Source organism: Protopterus annectens, chromosome 16.part0, assembly GCF_019279795.1.
Source record: "Protopterus annectens isolate FY-2018-M chromosome 16.part0, PAN1.0, whole genome shotgun sequence".
Taxonomy (NCBI): Eukaryota; Metazoa; Chordata; order Ceratodontiformes; family Protopteridae; genus Protopterus; species Protopterus annectens.
In genome coordinates this window covers 295,288,205-295,313,785 of record NC_056750.1, presented here as the reverse complement: position 1 = coordinate 295,313,785, position 25,581 = coordinate 295,288,205, and the positions used below count along the sequence as shown (strand labels likewise).

The 25,581-nt window shown below is 38.1% G+C and overlaps 1 protein-coding gene across 1 annotated transcript in view; it reads right to left on the bottom strand.

The window, feature by feature from the left end:
* The window catches only part of LOC122790588 (collagen alpha-1(XXVII) chain-like), a 1,538,899-nt gene that overhangs the window by 320,490 nt on the left and 1,192,828 nt on the right, over window positions 1-25,581 (bottom strand). The window contains exons 30-32 of the mRNA XM_044058114.1: window positions 22,928-22,990; window positions 11,142-11,195; window positions 10,088-10,123 (exon numbers count right to left, since the gene is read on the bottom strand). Coding sequence (XP_043914049.1) covers window positions 10,088-10,123; window positions 11,142-11,195; window positions 22,928-22,990 — 153 coding nt within the window. The remainder of the gene's footprint in view (window positions 1-10,087; window positions 10,124-11,141; window positions 11,196-22,927; window positions 22,991-25,581) is intronic.

Below are 25,581 nucleotides of genomic sequence, written 5' to 3'. Positions count from 1 at the left end.
AAGTCACTTTAGAAACTGCTTTACCCAATTTGTTCTTGGAAAAGGATACAAATAATTGGACAGTTTTCCTTTAATTTTGTGTTCTGTGCAGATAAAATTGAAGCTGCCGATGCATGCCAAAAAGATGCAGCATGTATTCTCCTTTGTTAGAATTTTGGAAAAAAAAACAAAGGTAAATTAATGACCTGATTTACTTTGGATTTGGAAGCTACCTTAGGTAAAAAATAAGGGTTCCAGCACAATGGAAGATCAAGTATGGAGGTCTTGCAGAGAGGGCTTGGAGCTCAGATACTTTTCGAGCTGAGGTGGTAGCAACCAGAAAAAAAAAGGTTATATACTCATCATAACATTCCATCTGTGTTGTCCATTTTCATTCTGCCTTAACAGTTGGGTTCAGATTCATCTCAGCCGTTATTTTAGCTCGTGGCCACTAAAAACTCTTGAGCTCCTCTTTTACCCATAATGCACCAACCCCTAACATACCTCAGATCTTATTTGCTGGTTTACATAATGTAAGAAACATTATCATAATATCCATGGTAGAAGAATTAATTATCTAGAGCTCAACATAACGAACAGTTGTGTCCCTATAAGCTCTCCTTATTACATAAATAAATTGTTAAAAAGGTTGGGGGTTGGTGGGTTGGGAGTTGAGGAAGAATGAAAATGGACAACACAGATGGAACATTATGGTGAGTACATAACTTCTTTATCCAATGTTGTGAATTTTCATTTATTTCTCAACAGTTGGGACAGATTCTCCAGCTACCTAACGTCCCAGGTGGACTCTAAGGAAGGATATTCCTGAGCACAGTTGAGTCAGAGGCTGTTCTTACCCTCAAGACTAGAACCAGTTTGCAATGAGTAATAAAGGTATGAGGAATGGAAAAGTGGCAGCTGCACATATGTCATCCATGGAAGCCCTACACAGAAATAATGAATAAGTTGTTATGGATCTAGTTGAATGGGCTCTTAAAGGTTATAGTAAGGACAGACCCAACTTGTTGTAGACAAATGATATACAGTCCATTAGCCATCTGGTTAAAGTTACCTTTGCAACTGATTTGCCCAATTTAGAATATACAAAGGAAGCAGATAATTAATCCTTCTTTTTAATTTCTTTTGTTCTATGCAAGTAAGAACGTAATTGTCTGTGAACATCTAATAAATGCAACTACATGTATTCAACTTTGTAAATTTTGGAAAGAAAACTAGCAGATTTAATGGACTGGTTGATGTTAAATTCTGACACCACTTTAGGAACGAAAAAGGATTGGTTCATAATTGTACTCTACTCCTTTGAAGAATCAAGCAGGGAGGTTTAGAAAACAATGCTTGAAGTTCTGAAATTCTTCTAGTTGAGGTGATAGCCACCAGAAAAATAGTCTTCCAAGTCAGAAACTTAAGATCACATTTCACTGCTGGTTCAAAGGGGGATGAATCAAGGCCTGCAGTAGCAAATTTAAGTCCCATGGGAGAGTTGGATCTTGATAAGGAGGTCTCAAAAGAAAGGTAACTCTCAAGAAGCCTTACCAAATTTAGATGAAGCCAGGGTGGAGTTCTGAAATTGTGTCTATTGTCAGCCATCGAATAGGCTAACCATCGAATAGCTGACCTGACCATCGAACAATGAGCATCGAAAGTTCACTCACTGAACTTTCATTTTATCAACAGGGTAAGTAACTACTTGTCCAACACTTCCCCGTCTTACACATGGAAGCGTAGACCACTGTACTGAAAGGGTTGACTGCAGCACTCGCATATGAAATCTGGTTAACGGAACTAGAGTTATTGCTGCTGCCATCGACCATAATGCTTGGAGAACTAGTCTTGAAGTAGGATAAGAAAAGGAGATTACTTTCATGAACTGTGATCTGAGAGTACAAACTCCTGTTAGAGGAAGTAAAGTTATGTGGTTGATCGCGTCTAGACAAGCACATATGAACTTCAGGGTCTGAGTAGGCATGAGCTGTGATTTGGTGTAATTGACCATGATGCTTAGTTGATGACATAGCTGGAGCAAGTAATCCCTTGCTTAAATCAACAGATGCCTGGATGGGGTGGTCAGGAGTCAGTCATCCAGGTATGGAAACACATGGAATCCCAACATTCTCCAGTGAGCCATTAGCACTGCCATGCTTTTGGTGAACACCGTGGCACCTGTGCTGAGGTCAAAGGGCCAGAAGCTCAGGTATCTTCTGGAGTGCATGCACATTTTGATATGATAGCATGCATCTTGAAGATCTATCGAGCATATCAAGTCATCCTTTTGTAGCACAGGTAAAAATGGACTGAACCATAACCATCCAGAACTTTACATATTTCACATACTTGTTTTGTTGTCTAAGACCCAGAATTGGTTTCAAGTCCCCTGTCTTCTTTGCATTAAAAAGAATTTTGAGTAAGTTCCAGATCCCTGTTGGTCTGGGGGGTATTTTTTTGGATGACTCTTTTTTCCAGCACCTTTTCTATTTCCAAGGCTGGCTGCTGTTTTCCTCTTAATGGGAGGAACATCAGAAATGTTTTTTTATTTTGTTGGAGAAATTTGGAAAATGGTATAAAATAACCTTTGGATATACTTTTCTAAACCAAAGTGTCTTGTATGATGGATGCCCAGACTTCTGGGTGCAGAGATAAATGCATCTGACTGCCTCTAGAGTGTAGCAGTAGGGTAACCCTTCAGAAGCACTGGTAGGGCCTCTGAAGCTCTGATTTTGCAGGCCACCTATGCATTGAGGACAGCATCTTCCAGTAAAGTTCTCCCCTCTTCCGCAGAAATAATTATCTCCTTGTGATTCCTGGAAATACCCTTGGGACTTGCGAAACCACATCTTTTTACCACCTCACTGATTCCAGGAGAAGGATTTCTGAAGGGTAGAAAAATGGATCCTACAGGCAGACAGGGTCTTGTTCACTTCTGGAGTGTTTCATTAATGTTGGTGCTGAACAAGGATGATCCAGCAAAAGGAACATTGATGAACAAAGACTTGAAGGGCTCCACAAAAATCACACAGGTGCATCCAGGCATGCCTCCTAACTGCAATGCCTGAAACCCGCAGTCCTAGAGGTACCCTCGGCTGCATGAGAGATCAATCTCATGGACACATTGGAAACAGACTGCAGAGAGGCCAGTTGTGAAGAAATTTTTTCTGGTCTTCCACAGACATGGACCCTGAAAGAGATTTGGATCTCTTTGTAGTCCTCTCTGTTTGAGAAGTTCCTGGATCTCTCCAAAGAAAACATTGTCAGGTGGAGATCTGGGAGACATTCCCCTTCAGCGAAGTCCATGTCTTCAGTGACAGATTCCTGATGGGAATCTAGGTGCCTCCTCCTGCATGTCTTCTTCCTAGGGACCTCATCATTGAGATGGCCTGGTGAAGTATCAGAACTAGGTGGTGAGTCCTGGATGAGGACTGTGTGAAGGCTAGTACAGGGTGGCTGTCCCAGGAGAATAGGCATGAGAGGGTCAGAGCTTAAACTCGATGGACAGAGAATAGAATCTGATGAGGGTAATTGTATCCTCTCTCTGGGTATACAGAAGGCCATCTCCACAATCCCAAAGGCAGAAGGCCCAGAAGAAACAACAGCTAGTTGCATCAGTGCTGAACTCTGAATCCTTTCAGGATTCCTGCCTTGAGGTGGGAGTCGAAGCTGAGCTAACCAATGCCGAGATGCCGAGAGGCAAGAACAGCTCCAATAGCTTTGGTGTCAATCCTGACACCTCCAGAGCTGGAACCTATGCTTCTGCACTGAGAGTCATCCTGCTCCAAAGAGGTGAAAGCTTGGTGACTCAGAGGCATGTTCATAGGATCATAGGAAGTTACTAGGCTATTGGGCCTGAGGCACTTATAAGCCTAGCCTAGCCAAGAGTTTAGCCCATGTTTAGACAAATCAGCACCTGATGCCCCTGTCCAACAAGGATATGGGTGGGTGGAATCCCAGGGATGTATTTTCTATTTCCCATTCAGTTATTTAGGTTGTGCTTAAAAAGGGGTAAAGAGGTACTCTGCTTGACATGGAGAGGGAGTCTATTCCACAGATGGGGGAGTCTCTGGGCCAAAAATATGTCCCACCAACAAGTCCTATTGATGTCACAGACCAGGCTGAGGCTGTGCATGTGGGTTACTCGAGTGGAGCTTGACTTGTGGATATGCAGCAGTCCCATCAAGGAGGGGTCTGAGATCGCCTTGTATGCCACACCGAGGTCACCTCTGAGAAGTCTGTATGAAACTGAATAGAGGGATAGGGCTTTTAGCCTGTGTACTGTAGATTTTTTGAGGGCCTGGATTCTCCTGGTGAGGAACCTCTGTGGTCTCTCCAGCTGCTGCATGTGCTTTGCGAGGTACATGCCAAATGGGGCGTTGTACTAAATAATGGGCCTTATAAGGGAAGAATACAGGGATGTTGTGACTTCCTTGTCCCTGAATGAGATACCCTTACTTGTGAGGTGGGCCATGTAGAAAGCTTTCCATACAATGGAATCAATATGGTGGTCAAAACTCAAGTTGCTATCAGTCTGGGTGCCCAAATCCCTCACAACTGATTGCATGCTCAGGACATTGTTATTAATGTGCTAATTTGTGGGGAACATCACTCTCCCCAAAGGGGAAGATGATGCATTTTTTTGTATTCAACTTAAGGCCATGTTTCTGGCATTAGTCATTTGATTGGGTGAGACCCTCTTGGAGGATGTCCACGTCACTATGGGAATTGATGACAGCCCCCAGCTTGCAGTCATCTGCAAACTTGGTCAGCCATAACCCACTGATTTTGGATTGCACCTCAGAAAAGTATATCCCAAATAACAGAGGCCCCAAGATCAAACCCTGGGGTACGCCACTCGATTCAGGTCTACTGCTTGAGGTGTCTTCCCCTATTCTGACTAGGTGGGTTCTATCAGTGAGCCAGTTAGCTATCCATCTGGTAACATACGGATTGATGCCTAGTTGAGAGAATTTATCTATTATGCCCAAGTGGGGAATAGTGCCGAAAGCTTTGGCCAGGTCAAGGTAGGTGGTGTGCACTGTCTTCCCTCGTCCATGGCTTTGGTGACTGTCTCAAAAAAGTCGACCAAATTTAACAGACATGACCTCCACTTGATGAAGCCAAACTGTGTGTGATCAAGTGTTTGAGGTTGCCAATGTTCTTGTTAATGAGGTCAATGATAATCCATTCCACAGCCTTGCAGATCAGGCTAGTTAGGCTGATGGGGCTATAATTTCCCAGATTGAGGGATGCTCCACCTTTGTGTAAAGGGATGACAGTGGCTGTCCTCCACTCAGCTGGGACAAAGCCGGTACTCAGGCTTTAGTTGAATAGGGCGCCTAATGATGCTGCAAGTCCCTGCCTGAGTTCATACAGTATGCAGTCTGGGATGTTACTGGGTTTCATGAAGGCTGTATGTTTTGCCTTTGCGAGAGCAGTGATGACCTGATCCCTAGATATAAGGGGAAGGGGACAGGTACTGGGAATGACCTGATTTACTGATGGGGAACAGAGGGGTGAAATTTTTGCTGAATCTGTCGGCCAGCAAGTTTGCTATATCTATGGCATTTGCATATGTGGTGTCCTTGACCACCAGTTCTGAACAGATCTGGGTGCTACCTTTAAGATTATGGACATATGTGAAGAAGGCCTTATGATTGCCTCTAGTAGATGTGGCCAATTTGGACTCAAAGTTTGCTTTATTCAGAGTGGAAGAGCAGTCTGTCTTCTGATCTTACAAAGACATCCTTGAAGATCTTGCATCCGAAGGCTCTGAAACCATTGGTTAGATTGGAGATACAACAGGATGTTGACAGGAGGGCAGACTCCTGGGTCCAATGGGACATGGAGATGGAATTACCTCCATCTGGATTTGGGCCTTGAGAAACCTTCTCATCATCCTATCCACCTCTGCCTCAGATAAGCTCCTAGAAGACCAAAGGGATGAATTAATGTAAGGTGGCCTGGAGGATTTCCTAGGCGTCCCTTGTAAGATGGGTGAATGGAATTAAGGAGATACTGGATCCAGGGTGAAAGAGAAGATCAGATCTAAGGAGATTTTCTGCTTGACGTAGTGGGATCCAATGTTGACATCTGATATGGTTTCTTGGGAACTTGAGCTGGATGCCTAGGAATCGAAGCTGAATGGGCAGAATGATCAGGGGACCATTTCCTGGACTCCTTTTCTTTGTGCAGCCACGTCAGGCTTCCCTTTCTCACATTTACTAGATGGAGGCTGAGCTCCAGCTGAGCCAGAAACAGCAGAAGAAGGCAGCAAGCCTTTTAAAATCAACTTATTCCTCATGTAATTCAATGCACGGGAGTTGAATCTCGAACAAATGGAGCAGTCAACATCTACGTGGGCATCAGAGTTAGGGATATTATGCATACAGGAAGCGCATTTTGTAAAGCCTGAAGGCTTGTCAGCAATATCAAAGAAAAAAAAAAACAAAAGCAGGACTGTCTCTTTTATTTTTTTTTAAATATTACAGAAAAATACCATAAAATGATATTTCAAAGGTACCCTAAGTCAGGTAGACAAAAAGTAAAAGAAAGAATAGCAACAATGGTATGTAGAAGAGTACCCTGACAAAGGCAGAAAGGCCTAACAAGAAAGGGAGATGAAAGAATTACCAATGGGTTGGAAAAGCTAAGCAAGATTTTAAAAGGGTAAAGGGAGGAAGAGAAAAGAAATACTGGCGAAAATATTCTAACGAAAAACGATATAATAATATCAGGTTAGCCTCCAAAGCTCAACGGCAGAAATCCACACCTGGGAATCAAGCTCGTCGGAGCAGCTTTGTGAAAGAACATTTGCTCCATCTTCCAATACTGATGAGTGGTTCTTCCTTGCCTGAAGAGTATAGCCAATCAGCCACAGAACTGTATCTTTATCTCAGTCCTTAGCGGCTTCTCAAGGAGCACCACCAGAGGAACTGAGACAAAGTAATGAGCAGTCCAAGGAACCCAAAATGGTCAAAAAGGAGTCACTCATTGGTGGCCGAGGTGAAGAGGAAGCCAGCTTCAAGACCAAAGCCTCCTGAGCAACTTCTTTCCTTTTGCAGTTCAGGGAGGGAAGAACCAAAGAGTCAGGAGCCTGGTTCATATCTGTATCACAAAAGTATTTTACAAGCAGGTGGCAGAGCCTTGGTAAGTTGTTTTTTACCTCCTAATTAAACATTTTAGTTTGGAGGTGAAATATTTTAGGGACAACAGTAAAATCAATTGCCCTTGCCCCGAGCAATAATTTTTGACAGAAATGTTTTACTCTTCCTCACAAAAAAAGAGCTAAAATGGAAGTCATTCCCCTGTGGAGTACTTATCTACACAGCTTGAAAAAGAGCTATCCAACTTCTGATTATTGAAAGCCTACAGAGAAGAGTGTACTTTGATGGCAAGAAATTTCAGAAAATTTGGCATTCTAACCACTGGTGTTATACCACGTTCCATGAATTACTCAGCAGTTAGAGCACATGGATGATACCCTAAAGCTTTGTAAGCTGGCCGGCGGTCCTTTCCTTAGCAGGATATGACACATTTAGCTGAGGCTACTGCAACAGTGATCTAAAGATGAACATCAGATGGTGCTGCTCCAGATGGTAGCAATCTGTGTAAGTGGTGATAATGACTTTAACTTACCCACCCCCTAACATGCATGGGAAACATAATAGCTTTTGTAAAAACTGGTCAATCTGTGCAGCATCACACATATGATGGATGAGATACTGCATTGATCATTTTACTCTGTGTTGTCTGTATTATAGTGGCTCATAGTTGTGGACCAGGCACCACCTTGCTGATGCAGCAATGCACTGTGCCTGTCTCATTCTCGCATGTGGTACTGCTACTACCTGTTCATCCTGACTCTCCTCCCTGTTCATCAGCCACTGCTAGAGGTATGCTGGGCTCTACTGGGATATTTCTCCGCTTCTGAATTGTTTTCATAGTGCCATGATTGGCAATATGGCACAGACAACAATTATTGGGATGCAGGCCTCTGGTGTACACTGCAGGGCCCCACCAGGTGCATCAAAGCAATGGAAACATCCCTTTATTTGGACAGCAATGCATTCCACTACATTTAGCATTTCTGTACATGCAATGGTATATGACATCTCTGCAATGGTCTGGGGATTGCAAATGGAGGGGTTCATCATTCACAGCTCCAGCACATATTCAGTATTACCTATAATACTCAACAGTGACACCATTACATCTGGCTTGCTACTTGCTTATAGGATAACTGTGTATAACAGCTTCTGTACTGGTTTACATATACCCGTACCAAGTACAGGACCCTATGGGAAGTCTCCCCACACAAAGTACTGGTTATAGGTCAGATGTGTGCCATATGTGTGAACCAAGGCAACTGTCCAAGTGATGCATGGACACATTATATATGATGCTCTGCACATTACAGACCACCTGGGAGCTGTAGGAGTGGAAAACCTTCCTGCTGATTCATCTCACACACTATGGACTGAAGGGGCCTTGATGACAATGTCTGTGCAATCAGTGGTTCCCACGAAATCAGTGGAATGGGTTATGCTGAGAAACACCTGCTTGGTTATCTTTCTCTCCTCTGCATGCCTTGAAAAACATATATGTTTTTCTACATGGTGCAACATTATGTCAAGACAATGGTATAGGTTATACAAAATTGATGCCTGTGATATACTTAGAGTGCCCCCTGTAGGTCACTGAAAGTCCTGTAGCAAGAACGGTTAAGCCTACATATGCCTTAGTGTCCACAGGCATGGACAAACCATGCATCCTCCATTTTGCTTGTGGATGACACAGCTTGACAAGGTCTTGTATGTTTTTTCTTTCGACAAGGAACTGGTACAAGATCTGCTGGTCTGTCAAGCAGCAATAGGTAAGACAATGACAGTACTGTCTGCAATGGTGCATAAGACCATTTCACACCATATAATGGGCACTTGCTCCAAGAGAGGCTGCTAACAAGCATTCTTTAGTTACAGCTGCTGTTTCCCTACACACCATCAATACTTAGTGTTTGGAATAGTTCTGCACTGTGGTATTGCACACCCTTTTTTAAATCGCTGAATCACTCTGCTGTGTTTGATAATGTCATTTGCATAGTCATGTGCCTCATTTCCATATTATTATGCAATCATTTACATATGCTGCAGTACCATGCAATTTTTACCCTAGTGTGGCCTTGTTACTCATGTCTCTGAATTGTCTAGTCTCTGTACATTTTTGCCATATAAACTATTTTATGAAGCGCTATGTGCTCTCTATGAATACCAGCCATTATGTTTTAAGTTTCCCATGAATGCAGGGTCAATAAAAATATAATTAAATCTTTTGTGCCTTTTCTTTAATATTAATTACAAAATGTATTATTTTAACTGAGCTAAAATCATGTGATAATAAAGTAATTATTCTCAGAAGCATGCAAAGGACCCCTCCTGTGTAAGTGACCTAGACTGTGAAAAGACCCAGCCAGCCTGTCAAGTGTTCCTGTTTCAAGGGACACACAGGATGACATTCTAGTAACCAAGAAAAATATGGTCAAAATATTAAGGAAATTGTATTCCTACTTGTAAGAATAACCATGAGATTTTTTTATTACCACTGAAGTGCCTCAAAATAGTCAAATATCTCAGTTTACTATTTAATCCTGAAACATTTCTTCGGAAATGCAGTGTTTCCTCATCTAGACATACATTGTCACTAATGCAATTTTATCAACAATACCAGAAGTGTGGAGAGACACTGTCACAGTTACCAGCTGCATTATCAAGCCTCTGCAGTCACTGAACTGAGGACACATTGTTACTGCCCTCATTATATTCTACAGACAGTGACATAAGAGTGTTTTCTCCAAATTGACAATAATTTGGAATTTAGTGTATTCCTGCTCTTACTTCAGTTCCAGCAATTTTAAGAAATGTGTTGTGTCATTACCCTTTCCCACTTCGTTATCTTCTCAATATATCATATTCAGCAAGGTATAAGAACAGAAGTTCAAAAGGAATACATCACTATTCAATAATCCTCTTCAATCAATGAAATTTGAAAATTGCAACTTATGAAGAAAGACATTATTGCTATTATTATTGTTGTTTTAGCTTACCGTTTCACCTTGGTTTCCTCTGTCTCCTTTTGGTCCCTAAAACAGCACAAAGAATATGTTGGTCACATAAATTCTATATGTTTCTAGGATCTTCTGTTTATCAACATTAAATTATTAAAAATGACTTCCACATATGCATATCACTTTTTGTCTCTGAATCTGTGGATAAGAGGGAGGATTGCTGAGGCAAACAATCTTCATCATCTTTTCAACATGGGAAGCTGAGTAATGTGTTTAAGAAGCAGAGAATGCAGTCATAAAACAGGATATATGCACCTGTTAAGATCTCAATGGAATTCATTACTTCCACTCACCTAGAAACAGGAAGCAAAGTCATATCCCGTCATACTTTGGTGTGTAAATAAAAGGAGGAACAGACATCTGATAATGAGATGTGCCAGTAGATGTGCACATATTACCTTCTGATCACAAATGCACTGACAATATGCCATTTTATTTTTGTATGCAAAAAAGAAGCACATTTATTTATGCATTTAACATTTATTAACTGGGTAGGTGAACTGCTACAATGACCCTTTTCATTCATAACCTGGGTGAGAGAGGTCAGACAATACAACTAAACATTCAACAGAATGTAGAACTATTTACATAGAAATTTACACTGGCACTGGCAATAGTATAGGACTGATTTTTCATTTAGGAGCGCTTCTTTTGAATTTTCAGGTTTATTACTCACACAGCAAATCAGCTTACAGTTCGATTCCAAAAAAGCATTTCAGTGAATATAAGATCTGAATTAGTTATGAAAATTTGCTTAACATATATACACATATTAAAGATAATGCCAGTCATTTGGATAAGAGCACAGCATTTACATTTCTTCAGAAAAAGTTTCAGTAAGCCAAAAGACAACAGTTGCCCAAGACTCTGCACCCAAAAAGGTAATATATAAAGCCAGCAAAATTTCATACACAATTTATAAATCACTTAGAGATTACATGGTTTTAGAAACTATATTTAAGTTCTTTAACAAAATAACTGCATGGAAACTGCAAAACTATTCATCACTCACTGATAAGGAAGGATCACTTACTGGACTACCCGTTGGACCAATAATTCCAATAGGACCCATAACACCATTTTTACCCTGCAAGAGAAACACTGTTTTAAGGAAGATACTGCATTTCTTTTGAAAGAAGTAAACTGTTTATCTATTACATGTATATATATTGCAGCATTCATTTTACAGATTAATAGCATTTGCTATTTGATACAAGGGAGTGTTATAAATGGAGTTGTACAAATATGCTACAAAATACTGTACAGTAGTAATGCCACAGTATACAGGGATATGCAATACTAAGGATATTATTTTATAACATAAAATGGCAACAACATACTATGCTACATTGCTCTGTAGTACACCAGAACAAAGTGAATATGCATGCTTATGACATACCATAAATTATTGTGGTGAAGTTAGGATACATCAGTCAGTATAGGCTTGTTACAAACCATGATATGTATGGCAATCACAGTTTTGTAGAAGAATTAAATCAACATATGCTGATAAGAATACTTTGTGCAAGATAATGAAATGTAAAAGCTATTGTGTGTTGCAAAAAACATGAATGTAACCATTATCTTGCATCACTGATATTACTGCTCAGTGAGCGTTAAAGGAAGACCATAAGGTTCAGAAATGTAAGGGTTTGTTCTGAACTATAAACCTGAAAACACCCTAAAAACAGATGGAAGAAACAAATATTGTTATTTAGTGCTTTCATTTTTTTTTTAAATAAGAACTTCATCAAAACACACCGAAGACAGAACTGACATCTTTAAATAATGAGTGTGAGATCACATGACTCATCACTGACACATCTACATAAAAATTAATTGCAAATAAATATTATACGCATAAAAGAAATAAAAATGAATTAAGAGACTTCATTGTATATAAACCTTATTCTGCTCTCTGCATTTTAATATACACTTATTATTAATACTTTTGTTAAGTCTAGCAGTTTTTCAGCTGCAAATGCCAGCTGCCATTTTACTTCCTTTACTTCAAACAACCGTTTATATAGCTTTAGTATAGAATAGCAGTAGACCCCTAACCGGGAAAAGCCAAAAGCCACAAACAAACATAGAATAGCAGTAACATGATCCAGTAAAAATAAACAAAATATTTTAAAGTTGTTATACTGCAGTGTGTGTTTCGCCAAAATGTTTTGTCTATCTTTATCTTTTATAGCTAGCCTATGCACATTAATTCTTTATGAACGCATATGTACGTAAATATCTATGTAATATATGCGTGTTAGTAGGTTCTGATCCTCATGCATAGGCACAATAGAGCCGGCGTACTAGTCCAGGGCAACATTGTGACTGTTGATGCTATATTTGTAGCTTAAGTCAGGGATACATGCCTGTTAGCATGAGTAATTGTCTTTTAACTGCAAGTGAAGAGTGTTAATATCTACTGTAGTCCTTTTTTTTTTTGCTTTTGTCACTGTTACGAACTATAATTGCCGTACTTTCTCATTGGAAGCAGTAAAACTTTAGAATAGTTGTAAGGTTTTTGCCACTATTTGAAGGACTAGCAAGGCTCATTTGTTCCTATTCTTTGCTAAGGTTAGGGCGACATTTCACCATCTTTCTGCAAACATCTGAATCATAGCTCTGATTAATGTACGGCAGTGGTAGCTCTGAATTAACTAAGCACTGCTAGTCTGTACCTTTACCTGGCCGCTTTTTTTTAAACTTTTTTAATTTTTTAATTTGAAAGGCAAAATGTGTAAAATGTTATATGCGACACTATAAATGTATCTCTACTCTACCTTTCACATTACTCTCAAATCGACAAAACAACTGATTTTGATTGTTATGTGTTGAACCTGCTCTGCCCTTACCCGCACGCTCAACTCTGCTTCTGCTCTTCACCCGCTAGCTATTCTCTCCACCTTACTTTCACTCTCCTTTAAGCATAAGTTCTACTCTCGTCTTTTTTACAGCCTGAAAGCTCGTTTTTTAGTTAGAGCTGTTCCCCACACCTGGAAACTCTACAAATACAGAATAGTCCTAACAAGCTCCCAAAGTACTGGACAACAAGGAAGCATCCTCAAACGCACAGTGTAGGTTACAGCCTACGGCCTGTTTGATTAATAGTTTTTTGTTCTTTAATTAGTTTAGACATAGAAGTCTGTAAGAGGACCGGCACACTTGCGGAACTACCCTGAGGGTGTCCACCACCCCCCCCACTCCCAACTTAGTTTCTTTTTTCTAGTGTTAAACAACGTACACTAGTACATTTACTGTTTTTTTCCCCTCTACGCCACTAGGTGGCAGCAAAACAGAGCTTAAAATCTCCTTGCTCATTAACAACGAGCAGATCTAAGCTCCAGTATTCATTTGTAGAAAATACGAACCAACCTCTCTAAAACAGTAACAATTAAATTCCCCTTAACTATACCTGTAAGTGGAATCTATTCCAGAACACGGGCAGGATTGTAGCACTACAAATAGTGTTCCCAAAAGAAAATTACTACTTACCTGGGAGATTTGTCCAGTGCACAAACTCACTGAATAAACTGATTGACTCCTGATACACCACTTCCTGGCTCTGCCCCGCTCCATTCGCCCTTTGGGCTCACTCCACTCCCCTACCCTACCCCCAAATCTCACCCACCCCCAGCACCTCTACATTTATTGACCCAAACCACACCCCCAACCAAACACAACCAATCTCCTCTCCCACACACTCTCATTCTAATTACCAATTACCTGACACACCCCTAGCCTCTCACTTCATCACCACACACACCTTTACTTACACCTACCTCCTACTCTCACATCTTCATACAAAACTAAGTGAAACAAAATGAAAACCACCTTAGGAGGCCTACTACTAGCACTGATAACTTTAACATATTTCACATCCCCTCATTCTAGCACCTCACTACATAATACAATTCACCATTCAACGCAAGCATACAATAAACCAAACAATCACACACATTTCCCCATTACAACTACACTATTTCAAGACAGCCTAATGTTATATATCTACAAAACACAACTAATAACAACACATACCGGTTAAATACCATATAAAAACAACACAAAATATAAAACACATATTACTGATCACAAGAAAATTGCTCATATCAGGAGACATCCACCCAAACCCAGGACCAAAAAACCCCCTACTCCCACCCAAACAAAAGTCAGACCATCTAATCATCAACATAAATACCAGAAGTCTGACAAACAAACTTCCTGATTTCCAAGCCTTCATAACACACTACTCCCCAGATATATTAACTATCACTGAAACCTGGCTAAAACCCACCATCCAAAATGAAGAAATTCTACCACCAGGATATAACATTATAAGGCAGGACAGGCCAAACAAGGGAGGAGGAGTAGCCATACTCTTTAAAAACACACTCAAAGTAAAACCCCTTGATATCCCACCCCAGCATTTCAAAATGCAGAAACCATAATATCAACCCTAGCCATAAAAAATACCAAAAAAATCAACATAATCTGTACTTACATCCCCCCAGGCAACAACTCTACCACCATAGAAGAATTCTTACAATGGATCTCAGACAAACTTCCCAATGAAACCATTCTCTTAGGTGACTTGAACACAAACTGGTTAGCCTGCAACTCCAACAACCCCACCAACCATATTAATCTCTTTGGCTTTACCCAGCTCATTCAAGAACCTACTAGAGTAGACAAAAGATCACACAAACAATCGATCTTAGACTGGGCACTAGTAAACTACCCAAAACATTACTATCACACTGGATGTCTACCAGACACCCTGAGTGACCACCTCCCTACATTCCTCCTGTGAAAACGCTCCAACATAACCAACCCAATTATCTTTAGACAAGTCAGAGATAACAGAAAACTAAATACACAGGAACTAAACCACACCCTAAAACACTGTAATTGGAATCCACTACTAACACTACACTTAGACCAAGCTGTAGACTACTTCAACAACACGTTCACTAGCATCCTCAACTCAGCTGCACCCATTAGAAAGATCAGAGTCAAGTCAAACTATGCTCCATGGCTAAGCAGGGACACAAGAGCCCTACTAAAAGCCAGAGATAGAGCATGGAGATCCTGGAAAAAAGACACCAACCTAACCAAACAAAATTACCAAAAACTAAGAAACCAAGCAAAAAGACAAACCATACTCAATAAACAAAACTATTTCCTCACCAGCCAAACCAAGCACACAAGAGACCCTCAAAAATTCTGGAATTCTATCAACTCCCTACTTAATCCTGGAAAAACATCCACCCAACTCCCACCACCAATAATAACACCACAGACATTGCATCCCAATTTAACCAACACTTCACTCAAACAATTCTATCACTGTCCTCTCAGATCCCCAAAACCTACCACCCAACATCACCTAGCAAGCCCCTTAACAATATCCCCTCTCTCACACTCTCTCCTGTCCCCACCAGTACTATTAAAAAACTCCTACAAAAACTCAAACCCACCACCCTTGCTGCAGACAACCTACCTGCTGACTTCCTAAAAATGACAGCTGACTCCCTCTCATACCCAATATCCATCCTAATAAACCGCTCCATACAGGAAGCCTACATCCCTAAACTATGGAAAATATCTAACATCATCCCTCTCCACAAAGGAGGAAACTGTTATGAGTTCTCCAACTACCGACCTATAGCCATCCTATCCCCATTATCCAAAATACTTGAAAGATGTATACACTCCCAAATTGCACAATTCCTAAACTCTAACAACCTGCTGTCACCCACTCAACACGGCTTCCGAAACCACCATAGCACTACTACCACTCTTCTGATCTTTACAAACATAGTGAACCATCACAGAAATAACAACAATTTTGTATCAGCAATATTTCTTGACTTATTCAAGGCATTTGACATGGTGTCACACACAACATGATACTGGACTCCATGTCCTCCCTATGCTTTTCCCATTCCACTATTGCATGGTTTAAATGCTACTTATCAGACAGACAGCAGTCTGTTCAGTGGCAGAATACACTATCACCACTACTACCTACAACCATAGGTGTCCCACAGGGTTCAATATTAGGACGACTACTTTTTTTCCATTTTCACTAACAGCCTCCAGACCTCCACATAAAATGCCTCACTCATACAATATGCAGATGACTCCACTCACCATCACTCACAACCCTTCAAAAACTTACTCAAGACTCCTTCACCTCGGTAGAAAACTGGATTACCCAGATATAACTAATCCTTAATCCCAACAAAACCAAACTACTCATTTTCACACCTAACAAATCTAAACCTATCAACCAACCTTTTACAATCACTGCCAAAATGGTACCAACATCTTACCCACAAACCATACCAAACTCCTTGGCATGGAAATAGACAACAAACTACTGTTTGATGTACATATAGCACAAACCATAAAAAAAGTCCACAGAAAATTGGGAACACTATATAGACACAAAAAAATCCTAACTGATTCAAGCACACATAACACTTGCCCAAACACACCTTCTATCTACTCTAATGTATGCCGCTCCAATCCTTACACACATAAGAAAACAGGACCTTGAACAACTCCAGTCATGCTACAATAAAATCACCAGATTCGCTTCTAAATCCAACTACAAATCACATCATTGTCATGCACTACATAAACGGCAATGGCTAGAACTACCCCAACTAATCAACTATCATCAACTAACAATTGCCTACAATATTTTGAACTATCCACTCAAAACCCCATCTCTTAGTCAGTTAGTAACCAAGCACACATCAAATTGTCCCCTACGCTCTTCAGAAAAAACACTACTAACTATCAGAAAAGCCAACAACTACGCAGGACAAGCACTATTCTCTCATAGCATAGCAAGAAACTGGAATAACCTTCCCCCTAACCTTACCTCAGCTACATCACCCAATATCTTTAAAAACTCTCTAAAAGCCCACCTCATGAATAAATGGATATGCCCATGCATCACATAACATTCAAACATATCTCTTTTGACCACAATTTCTACTCTCACTGTCTGATATATATAGTATATTGTTTTGAAAATGTACAACAATTTATTTCAATCTGCTGAACTTTATTGTGAACTGTACATAATCTATACCTGAACATTTGATGTGCTGAACTTATCATAAATTGTACATAATCTATGTCTGATCACTGAGGATTGAACTTATTGAAATGTTCTGAACGTATCAGAAATTGTACAGAATCTATGTCTGAACATTTGATTTGTGAACACATTGTAAACTAGAACTAAAATGTTATGGAGCTTTTCTCCCCGGGCCTCCGCTGTAAATGGACCTATGTCCAGTCGGACTATCCCAGTAAACAAATGTAAAATAAAAATAAATAAAAAATGAAAGCTTCCTAGTGGTTTTACCCACACAGAAACTCTAACAAGCACAGCAATTAGCAAGATACACCACACCTTCAGTATTACATGTATATCTTGCAGTGCTAACTATTTTCCTGTCAGTGTGTTTCAAACTAACACTATGTTTAGCATTAATATATCTACAGAGCTTACAGCTGTAGCAAGGGTAGGTACCAAATCATCCCCATGTAAGTTCTTTACTGGAAAAACATCTTTCTCCAATATTTTTTTAAATACTGGCAGCTCTTCCACAGACAAACTGTGGAAAATGACCAAAAGCTTTCACCCAATTGCAATTACCAATGATGTGTCCAATTATTAACAGTAGTACCTTTGATACCCATTATATCTAAGCTTACTGGAATTGGAAAATCTCTTATGTATAATTTGTGGTTGTTGGCACATACTTTACAGATATAACCACACTCCAATATTGTCTGAAGTTTAGAACTCCTCTTGCTACTTCTAAAATGATACTGGCAACGTTATCACAAAAGTAACCTCTGTTCAAAAACATTTCTCTTAAAATCAAAACCTCAATGTCAAATTTTAATTTCATCATTTACAAATTGACTTAACTGTACTGTGTCCTTTTATAACATTGTACTTTATAAATGTGAGATGTTGACTAATACAATGTAAGAAGTTATTAACAGAAGTCTTTTTTCAAATGTTTTCTGTGAAAACAAATAGTAACCCTATCAATAGTAATCTTCAAATCTAAGAAATGTAGTTTCACATAAATCACTTAAAATAAAAGAAAAGAACTTTATACTACTATTCATGTCACATAAAAATGTGTAAATATGTGAAAATCATCAACAGTACTGTTCCAAACAAACAAATAATCTATATAACACCCATACAGCGAAACATACTTAAAAAGGTGATTTTTTTAATCAAATGCTGTTATCCACACCAGCTAAACACCACATAGGCAAAGACTGGTACCAATATTGTACAAATGTGTTGAGAAAAAATTAAGCTTTGTTGTTATTTTTGCAGATTTGATGGTGTGTAGCTACAAGTTAATAAGTCTGACATCCCTCCTACAAAAACACAGTATGAAGAAGACAATGAAAGAACAGGTTCCTATGTTTCTGAAAGTCAGCAACCAAAAAATGGCAGTTTGTATAATTTCAACTAGACAAAATTTGGTTTTATCAGTTTTGATCTATTAGTATGGCTGTGTTACAGCAAATGCTGACCATAAAAATCTATCAAATGGTAATATGGGCAGCATGGTGACTCAAGGGTAAGAGATGTCTCACATCTGAAGTGTCAGTGATTCAGAAGTGATCTCTGGTCTGTCAGTAAAGAATCAGCATGCTTTGTGCTGTTATTTCAGTTTTCTACTACATCCCAAAAACATGCTGGTCCATTTGCTAAATGAAGATGTCCATGTATGTGTGTGTGTGTATGTCAGTATATAAATAGACAGAAAGATGTACAGCTATATAAAGAGTTTACAGTGACTAATCAAAATGCAAAAGTGAAATAAAATAGCCTGATGCCTGCATTTTGAACAATCGACTTACCTAAAACCAAAAACAGGAAAACACAAAAATCAGAAAATGGAAAATAAACCTCCTTTTGCATTCTGTGAACCAAAATCTTACCAATAAATTTAGACCTAATTTCGTCTGAAGAGTGACAGTGTCATGGACAGGGTTTTTTCTAAGGTAAGGTATATGGTTGGATTGAAGGATAGGGTTAGCATGCATTAGGAGGGACGACAGGGATACTTCCACCTCCCAAATGAACGTACTAATACATGCTAATCCTAACCCTGACCCTCACCACTAGCCTATACCTTACCTTACAAAACCCCTTTCCATAATACTACCACTAAACAACAAGGTACTCAAATCCATACCATATACAGCACCACATATGCAGAACACTAAATCAATCCCTTTCTCTGCATCTTACTCTGACACTAACCTGCAAAAAATTGCACACACATTCCCACTCCTAATGCTGACACTTTCAGTATATCCACAACTGTTAGCATTAGCATCTAAAACACTCTTACCTTCTGCAATGAATTTTCCTCCTTTCGATATCTACAACACTCAGTCATAAGTGTACTCCATAAAAAAAAAAAAATGCCTACACACCTCACTCTGTTAACCAAACAACCAAATGACTATTAAACAGAGCTGACATAATACATATATATATATATATATATATATATATATATATATATATATATATATATATATATAAATAAAACACACACACACACACACACACACATATATATATATATATATATATATATATATATATATTTAATATATATACATACATACTGATACACCCACATGCACACGCACACACACATACACACACACACACACACACACTCACACATATGTATGTGTATATATATATATATATATATATATATATATATATATATATATATATAGAGTCTATATTATATTCTCGAAAGCTGATAATGTCGAATCTGACATTGTCAACATGAGAATATCGAACGCTCAGAATCTTGAACGTGTAAACGGAAATCTCTGTAAGGGGAGATTTCCATTTACTGCAATGTAGTGCAGTCTTGGAGTTGGTATATTTAAGTAGCGGGGGGTGTGAGGGGTGCTGGGGGCTTGCCCTCCCCGCTTAAACCTGTTAGGGTACTTTTTTTCTTTTTTTGTCTTTTTATAAGGTCGATGTTTGAAGACATTGACCATATGGTGTCGACCATATATTGTTCAATGTTTTCAAACGTCGATCTTATAATGTAGATCCTACATATTTATATATATATATATATATATATATATACATTTTTATATATATATATATATATATATATATATATACACACATATACAGATCTACTTTGATTCACTGAAAAGTCATTTCACTGAATTTCAATTCACCCTCAAAATATCACTGAAAGCTGAAATCACTGAAAACTCATTTCACTGAATGTAAGTACTGCTGGGCAAATTTAATGTATATGCCCTTTTCTCACTGTAGTGCGATCCTGGAGTTAGTATATATAGTTAGGGGGGACACAGCCCCTACCTACTTTTGGTTTTATATTATTAGCTTTCTGTGGAATGAGATTCATAAATATAAAAGCTAAATAGGTGGGGGCTACACCCCTACACTCCCCCCTAACTATATATATATATATATATACTAACTCCAGGATCACACTACAGTGCGGAAAAGGGCATATACATTTATTTGCCCAGCAGTACATACATTCAGTGAAATGTGATTCAGTGAAATGAGTTTTCAGTGATGTGAGCTTTCAGCAATTTGGTGTGAGTGTTTTGAAATACAGTGAAATGAGTTTTCAGTGAATCAAAGTAGACCTATATATATATATATATATATATATATATATATATATATATATATATATATATACATATATATATATATATAGGGTCTATATTATATTCTTGAAAGCCGACAATGTCGAATCTGACATTGTCGACACGAGAATATCGAATGCTCAGAATCTTGAGCGTATAAACGGAAATCTCTGTAAGGGGAGATTTCCATTTACTGCAATGTAGTGCGGTCTTGGAGTTGGTATATTTAAGTAGCGGGGGGTCTGAGGGGTGCTGGGGGCTTGCCCCCCTGCTTAAACCCGTTAGGGTACTTTTTTCTTTTTTTGTCTTTTTATAAGGTCGATGTTTGAAGACATTGACCATATGGTGTCGACCATATGTTGTTCGATGTTTTCAAATGTCGATCTTATAATGTAGATCCTATATATATATATATATATATATATATATATGTATATATATATATATATATATATATATATATATATATATATATATACGGATCTACTTTGATTCACTGAAAAGTCATTTCACTGAATTTCAATTCACCCTCAAAATATCACTGAAAACTCATTTCACTGAATGTAAGTACTGCTGGGCAAATATAATGTATATGCCCTTTTCCCACTGTAGTGCGATTCAGGAGTTAGTATATATAGTTAGGGGGGGGACAGCCCCCTACCTACTTTTGGTTTTATATTATTAGTTTCTGTGAAATGAGATTCATAAATATAAAAGCTAAGTAGGTAGGGACTAAACCCCTACACTCCCCCCTAACTATATATACAGTAACTCAGTGAAATGAGTTTTCAGTGATCTGAGCTTTCAGCAATTTGGTGTGAGTGTTTTGAAATTCAGTGTTGAGTTTTCAATGAATTAAAGTAGACCCATATATATATATATATATATATATATATACATATATACACACACACACACACACACACACACGTATGCATGTATGTGACAGCTGTTCGAAACTTCAACACAACATATGTTTTGGGGAGTGTAATGAGTTGGCAGATTTTAAAATTTCCCTGTAGAGTACTCTGCCAAAAATATTGAGTGAGCAAATGGGTGTAACTAAGGAATGACTTTTTTGAGCTGGGACACAGGATCTGAATTACCTAGACATAGCAAGCCCTTGTTAAGTTTAATTTTCAAGGCTGCAAAAAAAGAAATTACTAGAAAATAAAAATCACAGTCTAAACCAACTGTATTTGAAACACTGAATTCTGTTACAGAGATAAAGCAACTGGAAGTGGGATCTTTAGAAAAGGGAAAAGAGCAAATTACATAGAAGTAAATGGAAGATGTGGGAACAATACATGCAGAATAATGTTCTAGAGTAAAAGTGAGGTTTAAGAGAAGGCAGGAAATGGGCAATGTATGTAATGCTATACTGAAAAGAGTTATAAAAAAGAACATATGTGATGAATAATGTATGCAACTGGAAACGTTAATATGTTTTGGGTTTTTTTAATGTACGTTTGCCTACATCTTTAGAGCTAATTCAATAAAGGTGTTTAAAAAAAAAGATGCTCAAGTACTTGAAACAGACAGAAGTGCCTCATTTAGACAGAAATCCATAATGCAAACAACATGATCTTCAATGATAATGGTGGCCCATTTGGTTTCACATGAAGAATGGTGAAAATATAAAATTAAGGGCAGGCATGCCTTAGGGGTGAAAATAATGTATAGAGAGGATGGAAAAAGGTAATATCAGTAGTTCATTCCCCGAATCTTATAGCACAGACACCTGAGATGACAGTCTTGTTACATTTATGTGAATGAGTTATTGAGCATCATGGCACTGTGTTTCACTACTGTGGCACATCTACAAATAAAGGACATGCTAGAAGAATAAAGCCTTTAAGCTTTAGTGTAACTTGCATTAAAATATTAAGTCATAGTACACTACCAGTAATGTGCTGTTAGCTAAAGAACCAAGATATTTACACGAGTAAAACAGTTTTGTGTACAAACTGAATTATGTCACAACTGTAAGATTTTGGTCAATGAAAAAGTTAACAATCTACATGAACATATGAGAATCATGGGTGTTACAGTAGTGCAACTTGTGGAACATGATAAAAATTGTCAACTTACCATCAAGCCAGAGGGTCCCTTTGGACCCTGAATCCCAGCAAATCCTGTATCTCCATCAGGCCCCTGCAACACAACAGCAAAAATGAATGTATTATAGCTTACACATGTACAAGTTTAGTCAAATTCCAGATTTGCTATATACAGAATTTAGAGATCTATCAAAACTAAACTTTTATACGTAACTTAAATTTTAAACGTAAATTAAAACATTTTACTTTCTTTCTTATATTTTTCTTTTCCACTTGCTCTATATCGTCATGAGTAATATGTAATAACCACTACTATGCTTTTAAATCTGTTCCATAATGTTTTCAGGCATTTTTGTCTCTTATTGTCTAAACAAACAAAATCTAGTCTTTTGTTATGATTTCAGATATTTCAAGAACAAGGCTGTGAAATTCCATGCCATTAATAAATCTACATAAATCATATATTTATTTTCCGATACCCACTCAGTGCAAATATACAAGCACTTTTTCACACTAATGACCAACTGGATTTCTCCCTGTCATCGTAATGTTTCTAAATCTGAAACTTTCATTTGGCAAGATAAAATGACTATACAAAAGGGCACTATAGAAACCAAATGCACTACTTTAAAGAAGGTTCATAAAAGAGACATAGTGGTGAGAAGCAAAGTGAGGTAAGCATTCCTTTGTCTCCCGGTAGAAGCAGTGGAAGTAATTAAGAATATACTAGTCAGTTATTCATTTATTTGGTATCAAGCAATAATTAATAAAATCAGAGCAAAGGAGTTGTACTGCAAGCCTTGAAGCTCCTTAAATCAAAGTCCTTAAAGAGCTATTCATCTTTATTTATTCATTTATCTACATTTCATTACCGGGAAAGTCCAACTAGGTAGAAGCCTATTTTCAGTGGATGCTCAGAGAGAAAAATCTTCAAATTATCATAAAACATTTTAAGAACAATAATTTTACAATCTTCACAAAAACATCTGCAGGTTAAATAACTATAAAAATTAGACATGATATAAAAATACTGGTTAAGAATCGGTACAAGTTATATGACAATCATTTAATACTTAGGGAAATTTCAGACAGTTTGCAGAGAAATTAAAGGTAAGTTAGTCTAATATAAACAGGAACTGCAATATGAAGTGAGGGGAAAAATAGGCGTATGGTATATTTAGACAGAAAGTCAGGGAAGAGAATTTGATAGAAGTAAGGAAGTGAGCGAAGAAGAGGGAGTAAAAAGATATAAGGAATAAAAAGGTACTTGTTCACACTTAGGGATATCAGTGTTATATACCAATAAAAAGTCTCTCTGTTATAATCCACATTTCAAGGACCACTAATTCAGTTTCTTTAAACTTCCACAAAAGTGAAGCCCTATGTGTCACTTATATTTTCAATACAATGTTGTTGTGCTATTTCAGTTCTCCTAATTATAGAAATCAGGCAAAATGTTGATATTCAAGTTCTGTGTAAAAAATTGCTGAGAGTACTTCAACATCTTTAGTTTTAAAATTTTCTTGGTATATACACACACACACACACACACACACACACACACACACACACACACATCAGTTTTATTGACCCTTTCACATACGACCATTTTTAAATAAAAATGACACCGCTTGTTGGAGGCAGTGTGTGCATGTGTATGTGTGTGTGTGTGTGTGTGTGTGTGTGTGTGAGCGTGTGTGACGGCAGTGACACCAAGCTGAAATATATGACTGCGGCCACTGTTTTTTTCATTTTGTCTTCTCAATGAGACATCAAAGTCTACAGAATGTGGGCATCAATTTTGGGGCCATGTGCAATATGAAAGAAAAGGGCAGTGATAAGATCACTTCTGGATTATTATTATTTATATGATTTGTTTGGAGTACAATATCTATGCAAGAGAAATGCGGCAATATATTTATATGACGGTGTGTACCTTTTCCCAAGGGATACATTCTACTGGGACAGTAAAATTATATTTTGTACACAAGTATCCCAATAGAATACTATGAATGTCTTTTTTCTATAAACTGCCTTAGAGGACTTGACATATGGTAATCCAGCATTCCAGAGGCTTTTATTATCATAGTATAGAGGTTTTTATTATCATAGTATAGCACTACACCCAGTTTCAGTCTGGGACCTATGTGACCATTGCTCACAAGGCTGGCTGAAATTAATGTCTAGAATATATTGAGCACTAAGCCTTCATTAAACCAGAAGCAAAGAAACAATTTTTATTTCATGGGCCAAGGCAACATTTATTTTAATGCATATAGAGTAAAGACTATATTGTGCGTACCGACAAAGATATTCCATGCCAAGTAAATAGGAAAGAGATTCAGTGAAGTCTTCAGAGACAGAATGGCATTCTTGAGTGTGTTTTGTATCTAAGTATATTCTTTAATTGTGAACTGCCTATAGGAAGCTGACATATTGTCTCTCATATATATATTGCTAGTAAATCAAGTATATCAGAGGGCTTTCATCATCAGTGTCTGGCACACTTGCTTTCTCATTTGGAAAAATATATGTGTTCTAAGGACTTACTATACTACAAGTAAAAATCTCAAAATATTACACCAGAAAAATATTTTTCACTCGTAAAATGTCATCACTCCAAAGCCATGTATTCATTTAGCTAAGGTGGTTGTCCCAAATTCAACGCTGAGTTGCAAGGAAATT